Genomic DNA, 27533 nt, shown 5'->3' on the forward strand with positions numbered 1-27533 from the left:
TTCCACCTCCTCCGGAAGTGAGGGAGGGCCGCTCTTTCCGCTGCGCTCGATGGTGACGCGGTAGCCCATCCGGTAGCCAGGGAGCATTTCGCCGAGGAGCTGGCGCGCGGTAGGTGGTTCCTCGCGGCCGGAGGCGGGGCGGACCGGGCTGGGCGGGGGTTTCGCGGGCCGGTCCGACCGGGTAGACGGCCGGGCTCGCGGGATGGGGCAAGTGCCTGAGGAGGGGGCAGCCTCCGGGGCTGGGCTCCGCGGCGGGTCCTGGGCCGAGAGGCCTGAGTACAGCTCAGGGACCCCAGGCTTCGGCGCCCGCAGCAGCTGCTCCTCCCCCGGCGCCCCCCGCCTTGGAAAAGAGAAAACGGCGCCGGGAGACGGGCGGGACCGGGCAGCCCCCGTCCCCACCCTGTTGGGCTCCCTCGGCCAGCCCAGCCAGGAGGCCGGTCGTTGACCGCTTTGCACCCATTGCACTTGAAATACTGTTTGACTTGAAAAAGAAAAAAAAATTGATTAGTCTATTTGAGTAGTGCAGGGTGACAAGGACTAGTCAAGTATGACCGAACTCCCTGGAACTTATATTCCCAAGTTATAAGGGACCGAACTACAAATAACGGCACTGTACGGAGTAGCGTTTGTTCTGTGCTATATCCCAGCCCTGGACTTGGTCCTCCTGGGCTCTGTAATTGATACAAGCCTACGTTTATTTAAGCTCTCTGCTAACGAGGGGTGTCTTCCTTGGTAGCTGAGACGGTAAAGAATCTGCCAGCTATGCAGGAGACTGGGGTTGGATCCCTGTGTCGGGAAGATCCTGTGGACATCTCCAGTACTCTTGCCTGGAGAATCCCGTGGACAGAGGAGCCTGGTGGGCTACAGTCCATGGGATCACACAGAATCAGACATGACTGAGCGACTGACACTAATGAGGGGGAGAGCACTCAAAGGTTTATTTTTAATTCCTTGCGAAAATTTAACTCGCGTTCATTCTGTCTTGCCTTTGCTTCAACATCTGCTGTCTTAATCTTACCCTTCTCCATCTCTGAGGCGGATTTGCAAAATATAGGGGAAAAGAAAAAAAAAAAAAACAGGAGAAACCAGTCTTCTAACTTCCTTAACTTTGGATCCCACTCCTGCGGGGGATTTTTTTTCCCCCAAGGTTTCTTCTGAGCAGAAGCATCTGGCGATGGTGACCCTGGGACATGATATTTTCTATGAACTGGCATCTTTAGCTAGGGTGCTCCTCTGCTCGCTAACCAGGAAGTTGGTGGTCTGCTATTACCCATGTTTCTTGATTCCTGAATTATGCTGGAATTCTCTAGAATATCTGCTGGAAGTAAATATTTACTTAGCACGTCAGATCGTTTTTAATTGAACAAATTTTTCTGTCTTGAACTTGCCTGTGGTTAAGGTCCCCCCCCCCCACCACCCCATGTCTCTGTTTCCCCAGGGAGAAGTTATTCCTCAAATCAACAAAAAGACACAAAAGTTCCTTGCTCATTCAGGCAGTGAGCATATAAAAGTTGTTCACCTCTTTGTTCAGTTGTAGGTTAACTGATCAGACAGCCGTCAGATACATTAAAATTGAATTCAATGTTTTTTCAGCTGATCTGTTAACTCTTACTTGCCAGAGTGATTCTTCTAAAACTTGTTCCTGTGTTTCTTTACTGAAGTATTTTTATACAACTTCTTCATATTAAATTTACAATGTTAAATAAAATAGTAACTTCTAAAACAGTTCCTGACTGAAAGTAGGTGTCCTGAGCTTTTGATAGAATTATTTGGTGTCTGGGGAAGAAGGGCACGTGTGTATGTTTAAAATTAGTGTATATTTATTAAAAATTACAGACTTGAATTTGACTTCACAGGAACTAGAATGCCTGTTCATTAATATGTTAATACTCTTTTGTTAATTGCTGCTCTTCTGCAGAATAGAGATTATCTATTTTACAGGTTGAGGACTTGATAATTTGGACTTAAACCATCAGACTTTAAAGCCCATGCACTTTTCTCTACCTGGCTACCTAGTGGATTGACTATTAAGTTTAACATTCATCTAACCATTTTCTTTAGTCCAGTAGGAAATTAAGACATTTATAACAGTTACCTTTTTCATTTTCTTTATTTAGAAAGCTATTTGGAGGTTATGGATTATAAGCCCGAACCTGAACTCCTCAGTGAGAGCTCAGAACGTCTCTTCTCCTTTGGAGTGATAGCAGATATTCAATATGCTGATTTGGAAGATGGCTATAATTTCCAGGGAAACAGAAGGAGGTACTACAGACACAGTCTTCTTCACTTACAGGGTGCTATCGAACACTGGAATCAAGAACGCAGCCCGCCCCGTTGTGTGCTTCAGCTTGGAGACATCATCGACGGATACAATGCGCAGTACAAAGCATCAGAAAAGTCACTGGAGCGCGTCATGAACACATTCCAAATGCTGAGAGTCCCTGTTCATCACACGTGGGGAAACCACGAATTCTATAATTTCAGCAGAGACTATTTAACAAACTCCAAACTTAACACAAAGTTTCTGGAAGACCAGATTGCCCACCATCCTGAGACTGTGCCCTCGGAGGATTATTACGCGTATCATTTTGTACCATTCCCTAAATTCCGCTTCATTTTACTCGATGCTTATGACATGAGTGTCTTGGGCGTGGATCAGTCTTCTCCAAAATACCAGCAGTGTCTGAAGATACTGAGGGAGCACAACCCAAATACGGAACTGAATAGTCCTCAAGGTGAATTATTCCTTTGAGCTGAGAATCTTATACATTGTCTTTAAATTCTTCAGCTACCTTTTATTCAGCAGGAAGATGGATGATAAGGTAAAAGTATACTGTCCTGTTGTTCAGGGTCAGGATTTCTCACTCGCCTCAAGGCACACGGAGTGGTGGCAGTTGGTTCAAGATTCATTTATGTAGCAGATGTCTGAGGGCCTAATATTCTGGCCGGGCACTTTCACTAGGGCACCTATTCAGAGTTATAGGCAGTACTGACAGCACCGCTTTTTTGTGGACCGAGTGGAGGAAGCAAGAGAAGAAAGTGTGCAGGACAGATAATAAACGAAAGAGAAGTGATAAATGCCACCAAGAAAATATAGTATAATATTACAGAAAAGGACTAGAGGTACCATTGTAGTTAGTTGGCCAGAAATAGCTTCTCTAAGGAGAAAAGCATTTCAGCTGAAACCTGAGTGAGAAGGAGTCATCATCCTTTGGAAGAGTGGGTGGAGCATAGTGTTCAAGACAAAAACAAACACAGAGATGCAAAGCAGAGTAAGACCTTGTTAGTGAAGCACGCACAAGGGTCTGGGGGTGAAAGTGACTTTATAGTGACTCAGTGGACATGAAAACAGTCTATTTTGTATTCAGTGTAACGAGGAGTAAGGGAAGTAAGCAGAGGAGTATTGAGATCAGGAGTAAGACACAGCGTGATTTACATTGCTCTAAATTCTTTTAGTTCCCTATTTTAAGTCAACTGCTGCCGAGTATTCCTGAAGAAAAAAGCACGAGTCTCCCCCCTGGTAGCTAAGTTTGGATGCCCGAGTGAGAGTAGTGTTGACGTTTGACGGGTGTAAATGACTGGATTCGTTTCAGGACTTCGTGAGCCCCAGTTTGTCCAGTTTAATGGTGGATTTAGCCCAGAACAGCTGAACTGGCTGAATGCAGTTCTTACATTCTCGGACAGAAACCAAGAAAAGGTGGTGATTGTGAGTAAGTATTTACATGATTCTGTTACTCTGGCATTTTAGAGAATGGGTTTAGTTAAAGCATACTAACAATATTGAGATGTCTCTTTTTTATAAAATAAAAGCTTAGTTTAAAACTCTTCGTTGAGAAACAATCTGAATATAAAATTAATGTTTAAGAATTGTAAAATAAAAAGGAGAAAAACATATATTAGAGATTGTGATTTGGCCTTTTAGGTTTCAAAGTAGAATTTCCCCAAATAGGATCAATTTGTGTAGCGATGTGTGTAAGTGAAAAATTCCAGTCCGGCCCCGGCCCACGTCTCAGCCTCAGGGGTCCTGCTGGTGGGTGCAGTGGCCTCTGCTGCCCACTGAGAGCAAAGCTGGGGTCCCAGGAGACAAGTGTGAGAGGACCGCCTGGCAGGACTGTGAATCCTCCATGTGGTTGCAAGGAAATAAGTGTGTTGTTTTCACTTAGAGTTATTTTTTGCGGCATACTGCCACCAGAGATCATAGGAATCTGGAGGTGCTTAAAGTACACTCAGATGTAGATGTGTGCGGGTGCTTATGCACATTCTCACGCACACACATGAACTGAATTTGGGTTGCGGTATGTCTGGTGTACGTGGTGTGGGGGCTGAGATTAGTTCTCCTGTTTAAAATTGACATTGCCTGAAGATTGGACTGAGGGGCATGGGGATGGCATGCCCTTCTGGCTGTTGTTTCTGTGATCCATGTGACTGGACAAATGTTCAGTGTACACACTGCAGTTTTCTTATGTTGTATCAAATGAAACTGTGAACATGAAGTCCTTTTGAAAGTGACAAGCTTTTCAGATAGTTGGTAATATAAAATTATATCCAAGGAATTCCCAGGTGTCCAGTGGTTAGGACTTCGCGCTTTTCACTACTGAGGCCTGGATTCTATGACCACTGGTTGGGGAACCAAAATCCTGCACGCCACGTGGGGCAGCCAAAAAATAAATTATATTTCTGTAAATCAGTTTTTACTTCTCTTTCACTGATGTGATAAGATGGTGCACGAGATGGTGTTTTATTCTTAAATTTTATTCAGAACAAAGTGTTTCTAAAATATCAAATGTTATTCAAGGCTTGGAAAATTAAATAAGGTGCCCTCAGGGGTGATAGCCCTGATGTGACACTGTTTGGTTCTGTAATAAGTGGTCTCCAGAATGGGGTACTTCTTGTCTCTGCTTCTTAGTTTTTGCTGCCAAAGTGTACCTGTTAATTTTACCTGTACTGAGTGTACAAAATGTACCTGTACTTAATACTCTGATGTCTTTGAACCCAAAGATATTGAACCACGTAGCTCACGGCGCGCGGCTCCTGAGTCGAGCCCCTTTGTCATCTCTCCCTCTGTGTTCCCGTTTCTTTGCACTTCTCTCCGTGCACATGTCTGCATTAGCTTCTGATAGGTTTCTTCCATTTCGCTCTCAGCTCAGAGGCCAGGTAAACAAACCTGTAATAACTGAGTGCCTTGGGTTTTCTTTAGCAAAGTTTAAAGTGGCTAATAGACATTTTATTTTGTTTCTTCACTTTCATTTTGGCTACTCAGTGGTATTTGGCCTACTCAAGTTTTGGCCATTCAGTTGGAAGGACGGAATTGCTATTAGTTGAGATATGGAACCACGGCAGTAGGAGGGGTTTCGGGTGAAGACTTCAGGAGTTCATGTTTGAAAATATTTTCAAGCGTCAGATGCCTCTTAGACATCAGGAGAGAGACTGAGTAAGCATTGTGGACATACTTGTCAGAAACTTGGAGTCGAAGTTTGGGTTGGATATCTAAATGTGGAAGTTGAATAGACCTGATGTTTAAAATCGTGAATTACTAAGAGGTCACTATGCTGTTAGGGGTAGATAGTGTAGTGTATCCCGAGGAGCAAGCATTCGGGCAGCCCGGGTAGGACCCAGAGAAGTGAGACTGCAGTAAAGGAGGGTGAGTATCAGGAGCAGTCAAGGTTGGGAGAAGAGTAGGGGCATGGCGGTGTTCTGGAGCCAAGTATTTCAAGGAGAAGGGAACAAGTGACTGTGTCAGACACCACTGGGACTTGATTGATGTGTCCAGCATAACAGTGGGTCTAGAAAGTCACGTGGCCTCCTTGGACTCTCAGCCCTTATCACAGCTCGAGAGTGCTGGTGGTGATGGGGTGTGTGTGTGTCTCTGTCTGTGTGCCAACCCTCTGTTACCGCCTCCCCTTTTTTTTTTTTTTAATTAATAGTTTTTAAGCAGAATAAAAATATTCAGAATAAAAATAAATGGTAGCAGAGAAAAAAAGAAAGTGATTTACTGGGAAGAAGTAAAGACCAGTGAGCTATAGTGCCCATCCTTGGGCATGAAACCGCACCTGCCATGTGATGTGGCCTCACACGTGTCTTGGCATCGAGAATCTGAAGTTCTGCCTCTGTCTCCTGGGGAAGCTGGTGTGAATGTTCCCTGCTCTAACTTAGTTTTCTCGTGTACAATGGCTGTGACCATCTTGACCTGGAAGTGTTTAAAGTGACACAAGTCAGTTCTTTATAAAACATCGAGTATACAAATGACATATAATCCATGGGCGCCTCCCTAGACTGTTCTGTTACTTCTGAGCAGCTCGTTCTATGTGTGTGACACTCATATACATGTAGGAAAGTTGGCAAGACTGGATTCCAGCATGGCATCTGCCTGACCGGTGGCTGCCTTTGCTGACCGCCCTGCCCAGGTCGCCCTCTGTCTCCCCTGGTGTTAGTACATCTTGAGACCCTAGGCCGTAGATCTCGGATTTCTGCCTGTACAGCGGCTGCTGTCCCCTTGGGTATGAACCGTCTCCCCCTTCTTTATGCTCCAGAGACGTGGCTGTAGAGTATCTAGTTTTTTGCGTATGTTGATTCTCTCTGTTCTCAGTCCAGGATGAGTAGCAGTACACATTTTCTTTTTCCTGAGTACTCGTTGTTAGCCTGTTTTTTGTGAAAGAGATATTTCTTGATTGGTTCATAACTCTTCTTCTCTTAAACAGGCCATCTTCCCATTTACCCCGAGGCCTCTGACAGTGTGTGCCTGGCCTGGAATTACAGAGACGCCCTGGCGGTCATTTGGTCTCACAAGTGCGTGGTGTGCTTCTTCGCCGGCCACACTCACGATGGCGGCTACTCTGAGGACCCTTACGGTGTGCACCACGTCAACATAGAAGGGGTTATCGAAACAGCTCCGGACAGCCAGGCCTTTGGCACCGTTCACGTCTATCCTGACAAAATGATGTTGGAAGGGAGGGGCAGAGTTCCACACAGAATTATGAATTACAGGAAGGAATAAGCCTTCCTTCCATTTTTGGTCTGATTTTGTTTACTTTTATAGACAGAGACTGACTTGGCTTTGTGGTTTTGTTTGCCCCCCATTCCCCAAGACTCAGTCTCATTATTTAGGATTCTATTTGCATAACAGATAGCCATAAATGGCTTCAATGTGTGTTAGCTCGTAAGATACTCTGAAGCGTTATTTTTGGGTAATAGATCCAATGCTGAAAATTGGAAAGAAGATGAATGAAAGTAGCCTGAGTAAAGCAGGGAGGAGACTGAGGTGGGAAGGTGGATATAATCCTCAAAACAGACACTATTTAGCCTTACCTGAGATGTTTTTTACTTTTTACGAGGAGAATGTATTCATTCACTGTGTTAGCCATGTAACTTAAAATTCACAATAAAAAAGTAAAATAAGCCCAGGTAAACTTTTTCCGTTTACCCAGCTGTGTGAATGAGCTGTGGACACTTTTTGCTTATAGAACCCATCATATTTGTACTTTTATGGGTTTATGCTATTTTATAAGCCAAAAAGATCACCAGTTGCCTCACAGGTGAACAAATGGCACCTCCGTTCACACAGGTAGATGTGTGGTCTCCTTGCACACCTCCTGTGATTTCAGCCAAAGCAGGACCGAGCACCAGTGTGACTGTGCCTGCCATCCTGCCTGTCTGGGCCCCCAGCCGGTGCTGTGTGAGACTGTAGTAGGTAAATGAATTTACCCCTGACTCCCTTCATAGACAAGTGGGGTGTTTTTAACTGAGTTGTCATATATTCTGAGGCTTGTTTGCAAAAACATTTACTCAGTGGCAAATGAGGACTGTTCGAGTGTACAGAAAGTGTGCTTCAGGGCCTAAGGAAGGGGACGACAAAAGCCAGTGCTAGTCAGCGTAGTGTGCCTGCTGAGTACCAAGGCACTGTGGGGTACAGCATATGCGTTTCCACTGGCTGCTGTGACAAACTTCCCCAAACTCGGTGGCATAAGCTGTGTGTGTGTTCTCTGACAGTTCCAGAGGTCATAAGTCTGAAAACATCTTCACTGGGCTGAGAGCACCATGTCGTCAGGGCCAGGGACTCTGGGGGAGACTGCTTCCTGGCCATTTCCAGTTTCCAGAACTGCGTGGCTTGCTGTCCTTGGCTCACGGCCCCGCCCTCTGCAGAGACAGCCTCACGGCTCTCTCCAGCCTCTTGCTGCTTTACTGTCAACGTGCCTTTCTCCTCTTCTGTCTGTGTGGTCAGGCCTCCCCTTGCCTCCCTCTTGTAACAGTGAGGGCATTGAGCGCTCACCCAGACAGTCCCCATCTCAAGATCCTTACTCACACCTGGGAAGTGCGTACTGTGGTGTAACATTCATAAGAACTGGGATCCGGTTACGTCTGAGGCCCTCTATTCACTTTACCGACTTGGCGATAATGTGCTCTCTGCACAGTGTCAAGCACTGCTTGGAGGCTGGGTAGGAATTTGGAATTTGAAAATAAGTCTGTTTCTTCATTTCCTGACTAACAGTTATATATACAAAACCATAAATACGCACCATAAGTGTACGCTGGAACGCCGAAACCCTTTATACAAGGGGACAAACTACCAGACTCTTCACTCTCCTGACATACACTTGGTGCTAATACTGTTTGGGTCAAATATTTCCTAAATCTCAGGAAACTGTCTTTACTATGGAGTTTGATGCCTGCGTACCATCAAACTACGGAATTTGATGCCATCAACTAAAAGGGTTGTATCCGGGTGCTTTAAAACAGCGCTGACCCACAGAAACAACATGTGAGCCACCTTGGTAATCTGAAATATTTCAGCAGGCACATTTTAAGAAGTACACAGAAACATAAAAGTAATTGTCATAATATAATTGTGTATTCCAATACATCTCATGTTATTTCAACATGTAATCAATATAAAAATATTTTACATTCTTTTTATACTAAGTTTCAAATGTAGTGTGTGTTTTATGCTTATAATCCATCCATTTGGACAATAACTTTTCATTGGAAAAACTTGGGTCTGTATTTAGGTACAAAATTTAAAGTTGAAGAAGTGGATTCACATAATTCAGTTGTTCCAAACAAGCTTAAACCAAGTGTTCCAAATACATGTATCAGTTTCCTCATAATTGATGTTTGTAAATTAAAACAAAAAATTAAAACTTCTTCAGTAAGTACATTTCAGGTGCTCAATACACCATGTGGCTTGTGGTCGCCAGATGGTGCAGCTCTGAAGTGATCTCTCCAGAGCTACTTCTGACATTTGTTAACGATATGTGTATAGATTTTGGTCTGACTTTTCAATTACATGGTAATTAATATTCCCTATCTGCTTCTTTTTGGTCCCAAATTCCTTTATTCTAACTAACTTTCCTTTTTTTCCAAGACATAGTTGTTCACTTTGTTCACACAAAGTCCTCATTTAATTCACGGCACCTCATTTAATTCATGGTACCAGTCCAGTCTAACGATGTTAGTTCAAGGGCATAGCTCTCTCCTAAACTCCTATCTATCATCCAAACCCTGCTTCCCTCTGTTACCCTGTGCAGAGGACTTTATGTTTGGAATGCTCTCATTTTATCTACTTTAATCTTCACAATTATATAAATAAGTAGGCAGGCTGGTATTTACAGATAAAGAATTATCCAAAAGATAATTTCAATTATCTTTGGAATTCTTTAATTACAAAGAATTAAAGTAGATTTATATATTTGTCCAAGTCACATGGATAGTGATGAAGCAGAGTTGGAATTCATCTTTCTTAACTTTCCTACTACAGTATGATAAAACAGAATGTCAGATCCTTCTCTTACTAGTCCCATCCAGTCCTGTGTTGGTTCTTAGGATTAAAAAAAAAAAAAATTCATCTCTAGTAGTAACTGAAATAAATTCCTAGGAAGTCAGCTTGTTACAACCATGTTTATAAAAAATCAAGAACTCTCATTTTAAGAACAGGATTCTTCGTTTAAATCACCGTCTTGCAATGATCTGGCCAGGAGGAGCGCATCTCCTTGTTTATATATATGTAGACCCAGGAGATAAACGGGAGAAAAGCAACTGTGGTAGCAATGGCCAGCTGAATTCTTCCACCACCTGGAGCCCTACAGACACACAAAAATGATTAGAAACAAAAATCCAATAAAAATAATGATTTGGTTTGGTAACAAATATGAAGACTGAATTTAATACATCACTGCATTTTTATACAGTTTTTAATTTTTTAAATTGGAATATAATTCTTATAGTTCTTTATATGTTCCTACTGCAAATCCTTTTTTTTTTTTTTTTTAATGTGTATTCTATATAGCTTTTCCTGCTCACTTAATGTCTTGTGAGGAACTGAGATCATTGATTAAGCAGTGTTAAAATGGATCCTCACCTAATGCTTTTAGTGTCCTGTTGAGGAAAACTTTTTCTCCTCAAGATTTTGAAGATACTAAATTATCTTTTCTAAAAGTTTCATCGTTTTGATTTTTACATTAGATCTATAATCCACCTAGAATCGATTTTTATGAAAGTTGTAGGGGTTGTTTCTCTTTTTTCTGTATTGATACTCAATTGGTCCATCACTATTTATTGTAAAGATCACCCGAGAGTGCTACCATTGTCCTAAATCAAGGTTCTATATGTACATGGAACTGTTTCTAGACTCTTGTTTCATTCATTTATCCTTTTGCCAGTATGGATTTATCGTATACTCACAAAGAATCATTTAGGTGTTCTTTAATATTGAGATCTTTAATTTCTCCCATAATGTTTTATAGTTTTTATAGTTTTGCTTGGTAGGGATTTTGCATATCTCTGCTATATTTAGTCCTGGGGTGCTGATATTTTGATATTATAAATGGTAACTTTTTATTTTTATCATTTTCTGTTATTGCTGATTAAAAATAAGATTTTAGTAAATTGACATAGTATCCAGCAATCATGCCAAAGTCACCTATTTGAAGAAACTTTTAGATTTTTAAAAAATTTTCTACATATGTAATTAATGTTATCTGTGAATAAGGAAAATTTAATTTTTCCCTTCCAATCCTTGGGCCTTTTCTTTCTTTTTCTTGCCTTATTGTACTGGCAAGGACAAGAGCTAGAACAGTGGTGAGAAGTGGCAGCAGTGGCCACTTCTCACTCCTGATCTCAGAGGAAGTATTCAGCGGCTCACCATTAAGGGTTGATCTTTGGTATAGCTACCCTTTATCAGGGAGCTCAGTGTTAAACAATCTCCCTGCAATGCAGGAGACACGAGTTTGATCCCTGGGTCCAGAAGATCCCCTGGAGAAGGAAATGGCAACCCACTCCAATATTCTTGCCTGGGAAGTTCCATGGACAGGGGAGCTTGGTAGACTACAGTCCGTGGATTCATAAAGTGTCAGACACGACTTAGCGACTAAACAACCACCACCCTTTATCAGGGTAAGTCTGTTTCTATGAGTTTTTATTATAAGTGGTTATTGGATTTTATCAAATGTTCTTTTTGCATAGATATTTTTTTCTTTCCATTAATCTGATGAAAAACATTGCTTGGTTTTCAAATGTTAAACTAACTATTCCTAGGAAAAAACCAACTTGGTGGTTGGGTCATGAATTGCAGGACTTGATTTGCTAATTTGTTTAGGGTTTTTCCGTCTGTGGTCATGAATGAGACTGCTGTATAATTTCTTTTTTTCTTTCCTTTTTTTGGGTGGTAGGAGTAACATTCTTGTCAAGTTTTGGTATCCAGATTATTGTGCCCTCAACAAATAGACTGGAAAATATTCCTTCTTTTTCTGTTCTCTGAAAGAAGTTTGTTTAAGTTTGCATTATTTCTTCTTTAAATATTAGGTAGAATTCTGCAGTTAGGCCATTTAGAGTTTTCTTTTAGGAAAAGTTACCTACTCAATTTCTTTAACAGTGATGAGACCATTCTGAGTATTTCTTACTTTGTCAGTTCTGACAAATTGTATTTCAGTGAATTTGTGCATTTCATCTACATTTTCATATTTATTGGGAAAAAGTTGTTAATAATCTCCTCTTATGATTTTTGCAGTGTCTGTTGCATGGGTAATAACTTTCTTTTTCAGTCCTGATTATTGGTGTTTTGTGCCTTCCTTTCCTTGCTCTAATTATTTTTACCTTTTTAGTCTTGCCAGGGTTTATCAATATTATTAATCATTTCAGAGAATGAAATGTTGATTTTTTTTTTATTTCATTGGTTTCTGCTTTTGTGTTTATTTTCTCATTATTTCTTTGGGCTTATTTTGCTGTTATTTTCCTTACTTCTTTGGAAAATTCTTAACTTCTTGGAAGCTTAACTCATTGATTTTTCAGCCTTTTTTTTTTTTTTTTCTAATATATGTATTTAAGGCTATAAATGACCCCATAAGCATGCTTTTTAGCCACCATCCCACAAATTTTAATATGTAGTGTTCTCTTTATCATTTAGTTCAAAATATTTTCTAATTTTCATTGTGATTTTTTCCAGATGTTCTTTGGAAGTGTATTTCCTGATTTCCAAACATACAGTGGTTATATAATTATTATTTTTGTTAATGATTTCTAGCTTAATTGTACTGTGGTCAGAGAACATGCTCCATATTACAGTTCTTTGAAATTTGTTGGGACTTATTTCATGCTCAACATGAAGTCTTTTTGTAAATATTCAATGTTTACTTGAAAAGAATGTGAATTCTGTCCTTCTTGGTGCTAGTGTTCTATACATGTCCATTAGGTCAATTTTTTTATTGTGTAGCTAGTCTTCTGTATCTTTATTGATTTTTAAAATCTTCTTGTTCTGTTAGTAACTGGAAAAAGTGTATTAAAGTCTCCCAAAATGATTGTTAATTTTTCAGTTTTTCTTTTTTGGCTTGTCAGTATTTATTTTATCTATTTTGAGGCTATGTTAATTATATATGCCTTTTATTAATAAGTGGTGTTGAGATCACCAGAGAGCCAAAGGGGAAAAAGATAATATTGCATCCATTCTTTTTGCCATTATACTAGGATAAATTCTAAACAGGTCAAAGATTTAAATGTAAAAATGAAACCATACATGTATTAGGAGAAAACTTAAGTAAGTTACTTAAAACCTGAGAGGAGGGAAAGTTTTCCTACCTGTGACTCCAGATCCAGAAGCAGTAAGGGAATGGATTGATCAATTTGGATACATTAAAGTTTTTTTTCATGGCAAAGCATACTTTGCATGAGTAGAGTAAAAGGACAATAAAAGCAAAAAAGAATGTTCATTTTATATCACAGACAGAGGGTTAATAGCCCTAAAGAGCTTCTAAAAGTAGAGAAGACCAACTGCCTTAGAAACTGGTTAAACCTACATCTCTCAGAGATGAACTAAGGTGTATAGAAAAAGAAATGCAGATGGCTCTTCATCACACGAAAATACGCTCACCTTATGCTCACCGTAAGAAAAATGCAAGTGAAAGCTACTACCCGTTTCTCAACTAACCAATTAGTAAGACTTCAAAAATTTGACAATACACTCTGTTGGTACCGTTTTTACTATCAAGCGATTGGATACAGTCTGAACAGTAGAGGGCTGGATGCATATACTGTGGACATATCAACATAAGGAAAGTCTTCATATACCACAGAATGATCTCCAGGATGTGTAAGGGTAAAATGAAGAATACAATTGTGTATAATGTGCTTCCACTTTATCTAACAGTGAATGCATGTATTTGCTCCATTAAGAAAGCATGGAAGGATAAACCACAAAGTAGAAAAAAGGTTTACCTGTAGAGGAAAGGGGGGAGTTAGGTTTCGGGGATAGAGAAGTTAGAGCCCTTTGAATGTCCTCTGTTTTGTAGATCTGTATGTAGAACCATATAGATATTTTACATAATTATAAAACAATATATTTTAAAGTATCCCTAGAAATTTAAAGTAAAATGAAATCAACTATGTATTCACTTGGTGAGATTAGCATACAGAGTAACTATTCCACGTAATTTGAATGTGCATCCCTTAAAGAGATATTCCCTAAGAACAACAACACAAAGTGCCTATTTTCCATAATTATATTGCTATTCTGATTGTGTATTGTCAGATAAGTCAGATGAGTTATGTTGAGGTATCTATGTAAAAATATATATACATATAGATACTTTATATGTATTTTATATACTCATGTATGCATATACATTTATGACACAATACACGTGTGTGTGTGTATACACACATACATATGTACATACATGTGAATTTCCTACTTCTAACCACTAAAAAGAATGAACTCAACCCAGTAGCAGTGAGCACCGTTTATACCCAGAATGTGACTTCTAAATACTATTAGCTACCAAAAGTAATGAAGGCTTTTGGGGAAAATGGTTAATTCCAGGTCTGTGGCATAAAATGTACATCTTAGCGTGGAACATTTTGTCAGAAAGCAAGGAAGCAATCAAAATTTACTAAGACCCAAAAAACTAAAAGTTTACTAGGATCATGTTAAACTTCTGGAGCCAACGTAAATAAGTGCCACTGATCAAAGATGGAACAGTTTAAGCAACTGCCGTGGATTGAAAAAACATCAAGTATGTTGAGATCTATGACTTCATAATGGTACTGTTAGATAAACAAAACTCACTGGTCACTTTTGGAAGATGCCCGGCAAGAAAAACTCATTATTCTGAAAAATGGGAAATTAAGAGAATCAACTCCTTTTCCTCTTACGATTTGTATCTGAGTAGTCAAATAATTGATAAGTAGAAGTTTTAGAAGTTTTCCAGGAAAAGAAATGATATAATTAGAGTATCAGCATTCTGCAACTCAAATGAATTAGTGGGTTTAGGCAATGGTCATCAAAATGTTATAATAATGTTACAGAGAAACATCTAGGTGTGATGTACATTGTGATGGAAGTACATACCACCACCCATGAAGTGGTCTTGCTTGGTGGTGGTGGTGATGGTGACGATGATGATAAGAAGAAAAGAAGAAGACAACAACGATGACCAGCCTGTGCCTAAGCCTGTGATCTTACCACCAGTTTATAGGAAATATGGAGCACAGAGGAACAAGCATTTATACAGTTGTGGAAATGTAAACATTGGCTGCACAACTCAATACTGAATAATTACTGTTTTATTTTTGTGTGTGTGATGGTGGTAGAGTGGTTATTTTTTAAGTGCTTACCTTTTAGAGATACATACTGAAATACATAAAACATAAAACAATATGATGTTTGAGATTTATTTCAAAATAATCAGGATAGTGATAGATGATACAAGATTGGATATATAATAAATGTTGAAAATGGGTGATGAGTACATCTGATTCATTATATTAGTCTCTCTGCTTTTGAATATGTTTAGGTATTTCAAAATAAAAAAACAAAAATGTTTTCATTACCAAAAACAGTCCTCTACTCTAATGCTGATTTTAAAGTCTACTTTTTAAAATTAAAATGTCTATACAGGCTTTCATGTGGTTGGTGTTTGTATACTGTGATTTTTCCACCTGTTGACTTTCAATCTTTCTGATTCTGTGTACTTAAGAGTTCTCTTTTGTAAGCAGTGTTTGGTTGGGTTTTTAACCTTTTTATCCATTTTGAAAATCTTTGAATCTTTATTGGAATATTTACATTTAATGTAATTTATCATATATTTGAATGTAATTCTCTATCTTAACATCTGCTTCCTGTTTCCCCATCTGTTCTGTGTTTTTCTCTTCTCCTTTCCTGCCTTCTATACTCCTTTTCTCTTAGTGGTTACCTCTTATTTTTCTAAGATTTTTTAAATATTATTTTTCTTAATTATTTTTCTAATAATCTAAGGTTTTCTCTTAGATTATTACCACATGAATCCTTGACTTATCAAAGTCTGATATAAGTTAGTACTTTTACCCTTCCCAGATAATTCAAGGACCCCAGACTGCTTTAGCTCCATTTTTTCCCTTCCAACTTACATGCTCAGTTGTCATGCATTTTTCTTTTTCTATTACTGTTTTACAAAGTTAATATTCACGTATATATACCTCCAGTTTTATATTTTATTTGCTACTCTCTTTTCCTCTATCTCCGAGCTTCCTTTTGAGATCACTTTCTCCCTGAAGGACACCCTCTTAGACTGGCAGCTCCCTGCGATGACACAGAAAACTGTGTGTTGTGGTATTCACAAAAGTATAAGTGATCATGAAACACTGAGCCAACTATTGTTAGCTTCCCCTACAGAAAGGGAAGATTTCTCTCAAAAGATTCCTGTTTACATTTGTGTCAACATTCTCATTCACCTACTTGAGCACATCTGATTTTAACTGATGGGTCGAAAACTTACTTTGAAGAGCTGTGGCACAGGCCCAGCCATGCTGTGATGATCACGAGACCAAACAGCTCCCTACAAAATAGCAGAGATTTCATTTTTTTTGAAGAGGCTGTAAGTGAGATGCATATCATTCCATTTTCTCCCTGACACTTGATTCTGCTGATTGTCTGATGACTTCCTCCAAGATACAGAGTATCTACAATGACACTTGATTCTGCTGATTGTCTGATGACTTGCTCCAAGATACAAGCATCTACAAAATACTTTCAAGTCTGGCCATGACTCATAAATTACTTTTGTCAGACCCTTTAAAGAACCCTATATGAAAATAAATTTCATCTTATGAGGCAGATAGGAACTTCATGATTGTTTCCCAATTTATAGATGAACAGAGAAACAACTACAGTCAAGAAGATAATCCCAGATTTGACCAGGCACTCTCTTCATATTGTCTTAGAGGGGTCAGTGTTAGGCAGGTTGAGCTCAAATCAGTAGTTCAAGTACACACTGTAGGAGATCAGGTCATGTCTTAGAGGACAGGGATGATTTGTCGAATGAGTCAGTCTAATGATTTGGGGGTGGGTATATGCCTCTAGCAGAAAAGGCAATGGCACCCCACTCCAGTACTCTTGCCTGGAAAATCCCATGGACGGAGGAGCCTGGTAGGCTGCAGTCCATGGGGTCGCGAAGAGTCGGACACAACTGAGTGACTTCACTTTCACTTTTCACTTTCTTGCATTGGAGAAGGAAATGGCAACCCACTCCAGTACTCTTGCCTGGAAAATCCCGTGGATGGTGGAGCCTGATGGACTGCCGTCTATGAGGTCGCAGAGTCGGACACGACTGAAGTGACTTAGCAGCAGCAGCATATGCCTCTAGAAATATTTGTTTAAAGGTCGTATCTTCCACACAGAGTAGAAAATAATTGTATTTGGCCAAGTACCACTTGGAAACCCCTCTGATTTCACTGAATCTTGTTGGCTTCAAGTAGATGGGGATTGATTCAAACCATCTGGTCTGCATTCCCATCCCCAACCTGATCTAGTTTCCAAAGATTAGGGCCTGTAAAAGCAGCACAAAACCAGTGGGACTTAACCTACAGGACTCTCAATCTTGGTGTTGGCAGATGTTAGCAGTGGGACAGAAAGGAAAGGAACGGGGGCTCTTTGTGAGGCCAGGGAATCAAGGGTGGGGGGAAGCAGAGGAAAAGATGATAAAAGCCGGTGGGGAGGGGGGGAAGCAGTGGAAGAGGTGACAAAACAAGAGCCAGTGATGGTGACAGAGGGTGCAGAGGACAGGAGATGTGCAAGGGCAAGGCTGGCAGAGGTCCCCCTCTGAGGAGGCCAGTTAACCGTGTAAGAGGTGGCTTGTACCAGGACTGAACCCGGATGCTGACCGAGTTTTCACCTCATTAGATTGGACTGAACATTATGGCATCACAAAGGGGGCCAAGGTCCAACTGCCTGATGGTAATATAAGGTGATATGTAGCAACTATCACAGAGTGTGGTAGGCAGTGCTGGGTTTAAATCCCGGCTCCAGCTCCGTCACTGCCTCAGTTTCTTTAGCTTGTAAAGGAGATATCTTCCCTGCCCCTCGAAGTGTAAAGTTAAGTCGCTCAGTTGTGTCCAACTCTTTGCGACCCCATGGACTGTAGACCACCAGGCTCCTCCATCCGTGGGATTCTCCAGGCAAGACTACTGGAGTGGGTTGCCATTTCCTTCTCCAGGGGATCTTCCCGACCCAGGGATCGAACCCAGGTCTCCCGCATTGCAGGCAGACGCTTTAACCTCTGAGCCACCAGGGAAGCCCTCCTCAAAGTATTGGGGGAGTTAAATCACCAAGATAAGGTGTTGTGAAGACACAAATTTCCCAGTTCTTCCCCATCCACCCCAAACTGTGAAAACCACCACTCACTCACCTGCCTTCCTCTTCATGCAAGAGGTTCTGTTTCTTATGAAGCAAGAGGTTGTATGCCAAGCTGATAGCCCACAGGACACAAAGGAATATGTGTATTGCAGACACACTCTTCCAAATAAAGTTACCTAAAAACAGATATCCTGGTGCTGTTAATCATGGAACCACGCCCCAGAGAAACAAGATTTCTTTGTATTGGCTTTTCATCTGCCTTCAGGGAAAGCATACAGAAAAGGCTGGGGGTTTTTTGGCTGTTGTTTTGATTTGTCCTCAAATCAAAAGGTTAAAACAGAAGTGAAAACAATACTTATAAACTTAAGTGGACACTTTATTATTTTGGTTGTCCATAATCTCCCATTCGGATGCTGACGACCTGTCTTTTCTCTGGGGAACCACCCTTCCCACACTCTCCCACACACGTCCCAGTGTCCCAGACGACTGGACACTAACAAGGTCAATGTATTCCATCCCTTTGGTGACAGTGATTTGTCTCAGGATGAACAGATAACCAATCAGGAGCACCAGCTCCATCCTGAGCTTTTGCGGAGCGATCAGGGAAGTGGATTCTAGATTCTGTTGGACCTAGCATGGTGAAGCTGTGACCTTTGAGCAGCAGGGCCACCACGTGGAGCCCAGGGCTGAAGTGCAGCTGATGTGCAACTAAGACTGCAGAGAAGTGTAAGTTCTGAGCCGCCACCGGCGCCTGAAGCCAGCACTGCCTCAGTCTTTTCAGTAAAGGATCCCAGTACATCTCGCTTCAGCTTATAGGCCATTTGAGTTGAGTATTTTTTCCTTGCTTGCAACTAACAGAGCCCTAATGGATACACCTTAAAGATGTAAACAGAGTTCTAGAGGGCTGTACAAGGAGCCTGTACATCTGGGCCACGGGAGTTTTCCCCACCCAGGCGGGGATCATTCGTCTTTATTCTAAGGCCCTGAGAAATTTCCAGCCCCATTAGTAGAAGCTGATTTAAAGAAAGTGAAGAATAACCTGCAGGACTGATATTCTCCACTAATAAGAAAATATTAGTAAACAGTGAAAAAATTTTTTCTGCTATAAGACACTTTTATAGAATAAAACTGTCCAATTTAGGTTTAATGAATTTTTAGGGCCGTAAAAGGTGAAGCAGCTATGTTTTGCCCCTGACTGAGGTTGGTGACCTGTGGCCCATACAAGCCAGCTATTTTAAGTGAATGTTTTATATGTATTCTCACCTGGGATATATATGTGTAAGGAGTCCAAGGAGAAAGTTATGAGACAAATACACGATAAAGCCTCTGTGTTATACAGCCATTCATTGACTCAACAAGCGTTGGGTACATGAGTTAGACATGATCCTGCTTTTAAAGGGCCTACAGTCTAGATGGAGGGAACATATATAAAAGTGTGCAGGAAATTGCTGGAGTTACTGTGATGGATTCCCTGGTAGCTCAGATGGTAAAGAATCTACCTGCAATGCAGAAGACCCAGGTTCGATCCCTGGGTCGGGAAGATCCCCTGGAGAAGGAAATGGCAACCCACTCCAGTATTCTTGCCTAGAAAATCCCATGGATGGAGGAGCCTGGCAGGCTACATTCCATGGGGTCACAAAGAGTTGGACACAACTGAGCGACTTCATTTTCACTTTCACTGTGAAGGTACACAGGGAGACTAGAAAGGGCAATATGTATTAATGAGAAATCCAGAGATGTGTTACAGACATTATAGACAGTTTCTATATAATAGTAGCAATTCAGATACATAGCAGTTCATTCATTTTGAATGAATTGAAAATCAGAAAGTGATGAACCAGAGTGGTACTGGGAGAAGGATTTGTATAGAGTAGATAAATAATAGACATTGATCCCCACTGAGTATGGAAACAAAGTTAGCAGTTTGATTGTTGCTGATTTTCCATTAGTTTAGTGGCTTAAGAAATAAGTGCAGTGACTGAAGCCCATCTCTCTGGGGCTGTTCCACATCAGCATCAGAGATGCTGGGATCCAAGTGCATAAAGCCTGTCTTAGTATGGCACGTCTGCATCAAGTTTTCCTGAAGATGGAAGGGGATGATCTAGACTGGAATTCGCCTCCTCTTAGGATCAGAAGGAAGAAGAAAGACATGGAGGGCTCCAGTTTTTTACTGGGAGTTGGGCAGACAGACTCTCATTATTAAAAGGAAATCTGATGTTCCGTATCACCATTGAGAATTCAAGGTTCATACCTGTGACAAGAGGGTTAAGTCCAACAAGCAGGGTCAGAGTGGCAGGAATCGTATACATAACCTGTGAGCAGAAAGGAAATTACAGGGGTAAGAAGGATGCCCGATACAGGAGATGTTCCGAGACGTTTAGGGAGCAGAGAAAGATGACACCGGTGGTGGTCCCACGTGCCACGATTTACCTCCAGCTTTTAGTAACAGCCAAGGAAGTGGTAACCTCGGCTTTTACAGCACTTACCGTGTCAGGGTGTCATTCTACCTGCCTTCTTCCTAGACCGTAGGCTCTTCCAGGAAAGACTTGTTCATTCTCAAGCTCTAGCAGTGAGCAGAGCTTTGATCTCAAGACACAGTGACCTCCTAATCTCTCCCAAGCGACACCCACGCCTAAATGGCCTTCCCCTACTTTTCAAAAATTGCTCTATGAAAAGCAGGACTTGAGCAGCCATAATTAGCTACGTGGCCCTGCTGAGTCTAGACCCATGGGCCATCCAGCCCCATACTCCATCTGCAAGTGAGACCACAGAAAGTTTACTAACAGTGTATGGATCACATGTGCCCAATAAGATCAGGTTCTTCATTTCTGAAACTGATAACTTGGTTTGGAGTTGCGAAGACTGGCCCTGAAGAGGCCTCATTCACAGCAAGCAGGCAGATTCAAGAAAAACCTATTGCTTGTATGTTGTGGGCAGAGGACAAGCAGAGGTGGGAGGTTTATAAGAAGCATGGGGGCCTCCCCAGAATGTAGCTATGAGCCACATCAATCGTGATGGCTAGTTAGAAACCATTAGTTTATCTGGATGTTGTCAGGGCTCAACATTTTAAGTGATCTGCTGTCACTGTGAAAACACACCTGTCTTGACCCTGGGGAGAGATGGTATCTGTATTATAGACCATGTTCATCCCTCCCAAAGGGTCCCCAGTGATGACTGGAGTATCAGCAGGTACCGACATTTGCAAGGACAGCCATGCTGCTGAGGGTTAGACCAGACGTTAGTGTGCATATGAATTATCTGGAGGTCTGATTAAAATGCAGATCTGATTCCAGAGGTCTGGGGTAGGGCCCAAGATTCTGCTTTTCTAATAAGCACCCAGGGGACACTGCTGCTGCTTTTCCAAGGACCACACTTAGAGCACTAAGGGGTTAGTTAGTTCCCCCAGTGAAAACCTACATGACTTAGCAACTGAGGGAGAGACGGAGATAGACAGACAGACAGAAATTAAACACATACACATCATACAGTATTTAACTGTGCTCTCCATAAGAAGTGTTTGGCGGAGACTTTTAAATGTGCATTTAAGTATAACAGATATCTGTGATTAAAGGGTCTAAGATCTTATTTCAGTGTATTGGAAACACATGACCAGGACAAATCTTTAAGTAATCGTTTCCCAAGGTAGCTGTGCCATGTTAATCCTTATTTAAATGCTTATCTCTGTTTTGAATGAGATTAAGGATTTTCTTTTTTTACATGCAGAGAGACTGAAAGTAATTGTTTTTAGTACACAAGTAAAAACAATGCATAGTATAAACACTCATTAATGAACTCAGTAGAACCCAAGTATAATGGTCTTTTATCTTTTTGTTGGTGAATTTTTTAAACTAAAGGGTGCTGTAATATTTATTTACTATATTTAGTTTAATTGAACATATAGCCACTGAGACCCATAATAGTCATTTCTAACAATGCTCTCCCCCGTCTCCCTGCCACTATAAAAACTAAAAAAGCCAATTTGTTTTCTTACCCTTTTTAGCAGTGAGGGGCCATCATGTTCCAGCAATGAAATGTACGGAAAAGTCTTCTGGAGGCAAGGCTGATATGCAGAGCCCTTCACACTCAATATTCATGGGTACTGACCCAGCAGGATGGATCCTAGACCATAAGCCTTATTAGTAGTAATATGTACTAACTGGGCAGCAGCCTGTCTGGGGAGCTTCTTGGGAAACATTTGCTATTTGATGAAAGGAAGAAAAAGCACAGAGGAAAACTGGTTTTACCTCCTGCCTTGTTTCTTCCTACTTGCGATGCTTTTGTCTAGGGATGAGATGTCTGGAGCTGTAGCAGCCATTTTGTAAACATGAGGATATGTCGCCTACCCATTGAGGACTGGCAGAGAAACAAGCAAGCAAGTGCAGGTCCTTGATGACACTGTTGACCATTAAGCAGCTGCCTCTAGACTTCTTCTCATGAGATGGTCTGTATGTTTATAACCTGATGCTAGTCAGATATTCTGTTATTTGCTCCTGTATGCATCCTGATACAAGTATACTCCATGCGCAATTTGTGGTAGAGAACATGAACATCAGTCAGGTACAGTACAAGCGCCCAGGACCCAGTAACCGAGTGTCAGTTCATCTGCGTGTTCATTCTTCTACTCTAAGAGTCAGTCTGGGAAGGACTGCCATAGGAAAGCTCTATGCTAGGTTGCCAAGCAAGAAGAGGGAACTGGCCCCTGACCCCTGGGAGCTGGCATATACAGAGCCAACTCCAATGTAAAGCAGAATGAGTTACTGCTACAGTGAAGGTTCAGAGGAAGGATGCTTGGGATTTATGGGAAAGAGGTGGAGAGATTTTGAGGTGAGACGGCATTTGAGATAGGCCTGGACATCTGAATAAGAGTCTGACACAGGAATTCTCAGGGCAAGTGCCAGAAGTACTACAGGTGGACTAGGCTTCCAAGACCAAGTTGGGAAGGTAGGTTAGGGCCATATTGTGGAGGGCCAACTTAGACGTCTTGGGGAGTGACAAACATTTCTGAATCAGGAAGCAATATGTGGGAAGAATTATAGGAATGTAAGAGATTAGAGGCAGCTCAAAGAATTAGAAAGGACCCATAAGGGTCCACATGGGAGGTAATGGCGGGTTAAACTGGAGGTGAGTGAGGATGTCTGTGGGGGTCTGGTGTTGATGCTTATATTTCATCATCCAAGCATGATGTAAAGGGTAAAATGTACAGATACTGTACAGATGAGCAATTAGACCTACACTGCTTTTTGGTGGATTGTTCTTCATTTTGTTTTTTTGAGGGGAACTCAAAGATAGTGGTTGGAGAAGGCAATGGCACCCCACTCCGGTACTCTTGCCGGAAAATCCCATGGACAGGGAGCCTGGTAGGCTGCAGTCCGTGGGGTTGCTAAGGGTCTGACACAAGTGACGTGACTTAGCAGCAGCAAAGACAGTGGTGAGAAAACAGAGATATTAGAGATGGCTGAGGTTTTGAGCAAGGATGACTCAGAATGACTCTGCTGATAACAGAAATGGTGAGTCAGGAGGAAAAGTGGGTTTTGGAAGGAAAGATGCTGAAAAGGACCTTGTGCGTATTAGAGGACCTTGTGCGTATTAGAGGAGTCAGTGTGACGTACTGGTGGATGGGTCTAGGAATCTTTTGGAAATTCACCATTAAGCTGGATAGTTGGAACTGCAGGAGAAATAACATTTGGAATTAAGGACATGGACCAGAGTCCTGAGGAAGAGGCAGTTTGATTTGATGCAGGGGCATGAGAATCTGGACAATAAGAATATCAGAATGTGGTTATATTTATACGTGATATTATATGTACTGTCATTCCAAATGCTTTTACTTGTTGCTACTTGTACAAAGTCAACATTATTCCAAAGCTTAAGATCATCTCATCGGTGATATTGTATAGTCTTAGATGCCTCTATTAAAAGAAACAAAATCCAGATATTTCAGAAAATGTGTGGAACAAATTCCCCCCTCCTCTAAACGGTTTAGTCAGAGCATCAGTTCAGTATATACTGTAGGTTTTATGGGCTTTAATTACTTTTTGTGAATATAACTCACTGAATTAGCAGAACCACAAACCTTAAGCCTGCCATTTTCTGGTCCAACGTTTGTTGGGGTTTCTGGGTAGAAATTCATGAGGATTGGTTCACATGACCTTGAGAGGTCTACTCTGTCTTCAGAAAAGTGTTCTTAGTTGGCCTGTTTTATTCAAAGGGAATACAGCTGAAAGGCCCCTGTATCTCTCTAAAATTCTGAATTCTCAATTTGATCCTTCTCCTCCTAATGTTTTCACATTTCCCTGGTGGCTCAGATGGTAAAGAATCTGCCTACAATGCAAGAGACCCAGGTTCGATCCCTGGGTCAGGAAGATCCCCCTGGAGAAGGCACTGGCTACCCACTCCAGACTGGCAGCCTACAGTCTATAGGGTGGCAAAGAGTCAGATATGCTTGAGTAACAAACACTTTCACTTTTCCTCCTAACATTTTAGGAAAAGGCTCTTACTTTTGATTTCTACGCTCTTAAGTACACGAAGCAGGGAGGAAGGCAAACAGACACACTGCATATTTCCTCCAGTTCCCTGATTCTTTTAGGTATGGGAGAGCAGGCCATACTCACCACCCACAGTTCTGCATCCGGATCGTTCACCTGGAACGCCAGAACAGCAGCATTAGCCCCAGGCTGTCACAGTTCTATTCCAGTATTTGGTCTGGTCTTCATTCATGTCAGCAATTTGCTAAGCCCAACAGGAGGATAGGAGTAAGACAGTCTAGTTGATGGGGTTGTGTGTGTGTATGTGTAGCGGGTGCTTCTGGTTGTGTGTGTGTGTAGGGGGTGTTTCTGGCTGACCCCAGCACCTGGTTTAAACACACAGCCACACTTATTTTGTAAAGAAGTGCACAGAGGCTCTGCGAAGTGTGGGCCAAGCCCAGAATGGGTGTTTAAACGGCCCTCCAGCCTCAAGAAATGAGGAAAGCTATCGCGAGGGGACCCCAGATCTTACTTGAAAGGATAATTAGCTGTGAGGGTTTTTGTTCTGCTTGCTCTCCGAGCTGTGCACAGCCTTGCCCCCGGGCTGCCTTTTTATAAAGGTACCCCGCAAAGAGACACGCGCCAAACCAGCTCCTTCCAGCGAGCAAACGGGGTCATGTGACCGCAGCTGTATCTCAGCCCAGATGGGGTGGGGGTGCCCTAAGCATCAACCCTAATTCCCGCCCTGCCTGTACCGGGCCGGCTTCTGCGACCCCGCCGGTCGGTCGGTCTACACCGCAACCGGCCTGGAGTTGGAGCCCGGGGCTCCCCTCCCGCCGCCCCCGCCCGGCCCGGGGCGCTGACCTGCACAAAGGCCGCCAGCGCGAAGAAGGCGCCCATAAGCCAGTTGCAGGCGCGCCACAGGCCCCGCGCCCCGCGCCCCGCCGCCGGCGCCATGGTCGGGCGGACGGGCCGGGCTGGGCCGGACCGGGCCGGGACAAACCGGTCCCAGCGGGGCGCACGTCCACCGGGCTGGGCGGTCCACCTCTGGCCCCTCCTCCCGCCCCGCCCGCGCGCTCTCCGGAAAGTCCGGGGCCAGGGGCCGGCGCGCGCCGGGGCGGGAGAGGCGCCGAGCGGGCTTCCCTGAGTGTCCCCATTCGCTCCTCCCCAAACGCGGGGAGGCGCGGGGGTCTGCCCATTTCACAGACGCGGAGAGTGAGTCCGAGGGCGCCCGCGTGGCTGTCCTAGCATTTCACAGCTGGTCCGTGGGGGCAGGAATTTGCACTTGAACCCAGAGAGGTGCAACTCCAACACCAGTTTTCACTAAGGCTGTCTTCCTCATATTTAAAAAAAAAAAATTAGAGGACATTAGAAGGGAGGGAGAGACGAACGAAGGAACGAGAAAAAAAGGTGTGTGTGTGTATGCGTGTGAGTGCGCGCCTTCTGGTTAGTGTTTATGCGCGTCTTTTCAAAGCTCGGAAACTTTCAAAGCGCTGTAAGCATTATGGTAATTTCTTAGAGTGACGGCAGTGATATTAGCATCTCATACAGCTCACAGCTTTTCTGAAGACAGCTTCGTTTATCTTCATGGGCTTTTATTATCAGAGGTATTTACATATTATACATATTTACAATTCTTTCCCACCACCAAAACCAACAAGATCTCCACACGTTTTGCTCATGAATTTCTTATGAACTAAAGACACTTGAAATATTCACTGTTCTCCCCTTGCTTGTTTTACGGGCCTTTTTTTTTTTTTTTTTCTGATTAGTTCTTCGTGGGGCTCATTTACACATCCATAGGCCTCATCATTTTTGCTGTTCTAAAAAGTCTTAATCCCTTCAAATCATGAGCGTGTACTCCTGTGCTCCTCTCCTTTTTGCTAAATCTCCTAAAACTCTTTTAGGGTTTTTTCTTTCTTTCTTTCTCTATTTCATTCCTTTCAAAGAATGCTTAGTTCAGAAACACGGGCTGCCTGGCCCCCTTATTTGGTGTAGGGGCCACAAAGGGGGCTTGCTGTGCGCACTTCCAGGAAGGTTCGAAGATTGGGTCTTTAAAGAGAAAATTACGGTCAAATGAGGTCACGTTGGTGAACCCTTATCCAATATGACCAGTATCCAGGAAGAGATATATACACAGACATATACTGAGGACATAGCGATAAGACAGCCGTCTGCAGACCAAGGAGAGAGGCCTCGGGAGAAAACAAGCCTGCTGACACCCTAATCTTGCCCTCCCAGCCTCCAGAATTATAGTTAGATGATAGGTGTTTGCTGTTTCACCGCCCCAGTCTGTGGCCCTTTGTTGTGATGGTCTTACAAAGAAATACAGAAAGTGATCACAGTGCCCGCTCTGCCAGCCAAACAGAGGTATGGGAGGCAAGAAGGAGTGGTGGGCAAATGCCTTCTAAACCGTTGTGTGCTGTACAACCACCCAGAGTTTTCTGTTCTCAGTGTTGACCAGGACATTCATGGCCATTGTGTGGACATCTGTTGTTTTTGCTGGTGCAGGGTTTACCCCCTGCCTGTAGGGTCAGCATCCCAGTTATTAGGGAGGGACCCTGTCTCCCAACATCAGGGCACGTGTACTAGGAGGGCTGACATGAGACAGGCAGGTGACCCTTGTCTGCCAGCTGGCACAGCCCATCCTCCTGAACACACAACTGGGTCTGAGGTGGTGTGTGATTCAGATTGCCCAGATGCAGTCCTAGAACCTGCGCTGGAGGGGGGGATTGCCAGATAGCTACAGGATGTTTAGTTGCATTTGAATTTCAGATCAACAAGGAATAGTACTTTTTTTATTTTAAGTGTGTCCCAAATATTTGCTAAATCCAGTAACCCTAGCTGGAGCATTAAACAGAAGTGGGTTGAGCTGGTACTGTGTAAAGTAGAGCTGCCGGGAGAAAGCTTTTCTGAGGTTGAGTCCAGGTGGGGGAAGCAGAGCTCATAGATAAAGAAGGCATGTACCTGGTAACATC

The 27533-nt window shown here is 42.4% G+C and overlaps 2 protein-coding genes across 3 annotated transcripts; one reads left to right on the forward strand and one right to left on the reverse strand.

Annotated features, from left to right (window-relative positions):
- The first annotated feature begins 24 nt into the window (after positions 1-24).
- ADPRM (ADP-ribose/CDP-alcohol diphosphatase, manganese dependent) lies at positions 25-9587 on the forward strand. The gene is made up of 4 exons (XM_027519293.1): positions 25-109; positions 2118-2735; positions 3594-3710; positions 6699-9587. The coding sequence occupies exons 2-4, from the start codon at positions 2135-2137 to the stop codon at positions 6992-6994; spliced, it is 1014 nt and encodes a 337-aa protein (XP_027375094.1). The 5' UTR covers positions 25-109; positions 2118-2134; the 3' UTR covers positions 6995-9587.
- On the reverse strand, positions 8824-25597 carry TMEM220 (transmembrane protein 220). 2 transcript variants are annotated; one of them, XM_027519295.1, is made up of 6 exons: positions 25420-25597; positions 24703-24732; positions 20343-20403; positions 18144-18267; positions 16236-16295; positions 8824-10073 (listed from the first exon to the last, which is right to left on the reverse strand). In XM_027519295.1, the coding sequence occupies exons 1-6, from the start codon at positions 25510-25512 to the stop codon at positions 9938-9940; spliced, it is 504 nt and encodes a 167-aa protein (XP_027375096.1). In that variant the 5' UTR covers positions 25513-25597; the 3' UTR covers positions 8824-9937. The 2 variants fall into 2 exon arrangements, with proteins under 2 accessions (XP_027375096.1, XP_027375097.1); XM_027519296.1 differs by lacking the exon at positions 16236-16295.
- Positions 25598-27533: the final 1936 nt, after the last annotated feature.

This window comes from Bos indicus x Bos taurus, chromosome 19 (genome assembly GCF_003369695.1).
Source record: "Bos indicus x Bos taurus breed Angus x Brahman F1 hybrid chromosome 19, Bos_hybrid_MaternalHap_v2.0, whole genome shotgun sequence".
NCBI classification, from domain to species: Eukaryota; Metazoa; Chordata; class Mammalia; order Artiodactyla; family Bovidae; genus Bos; species Bos indicus x Bos taurus.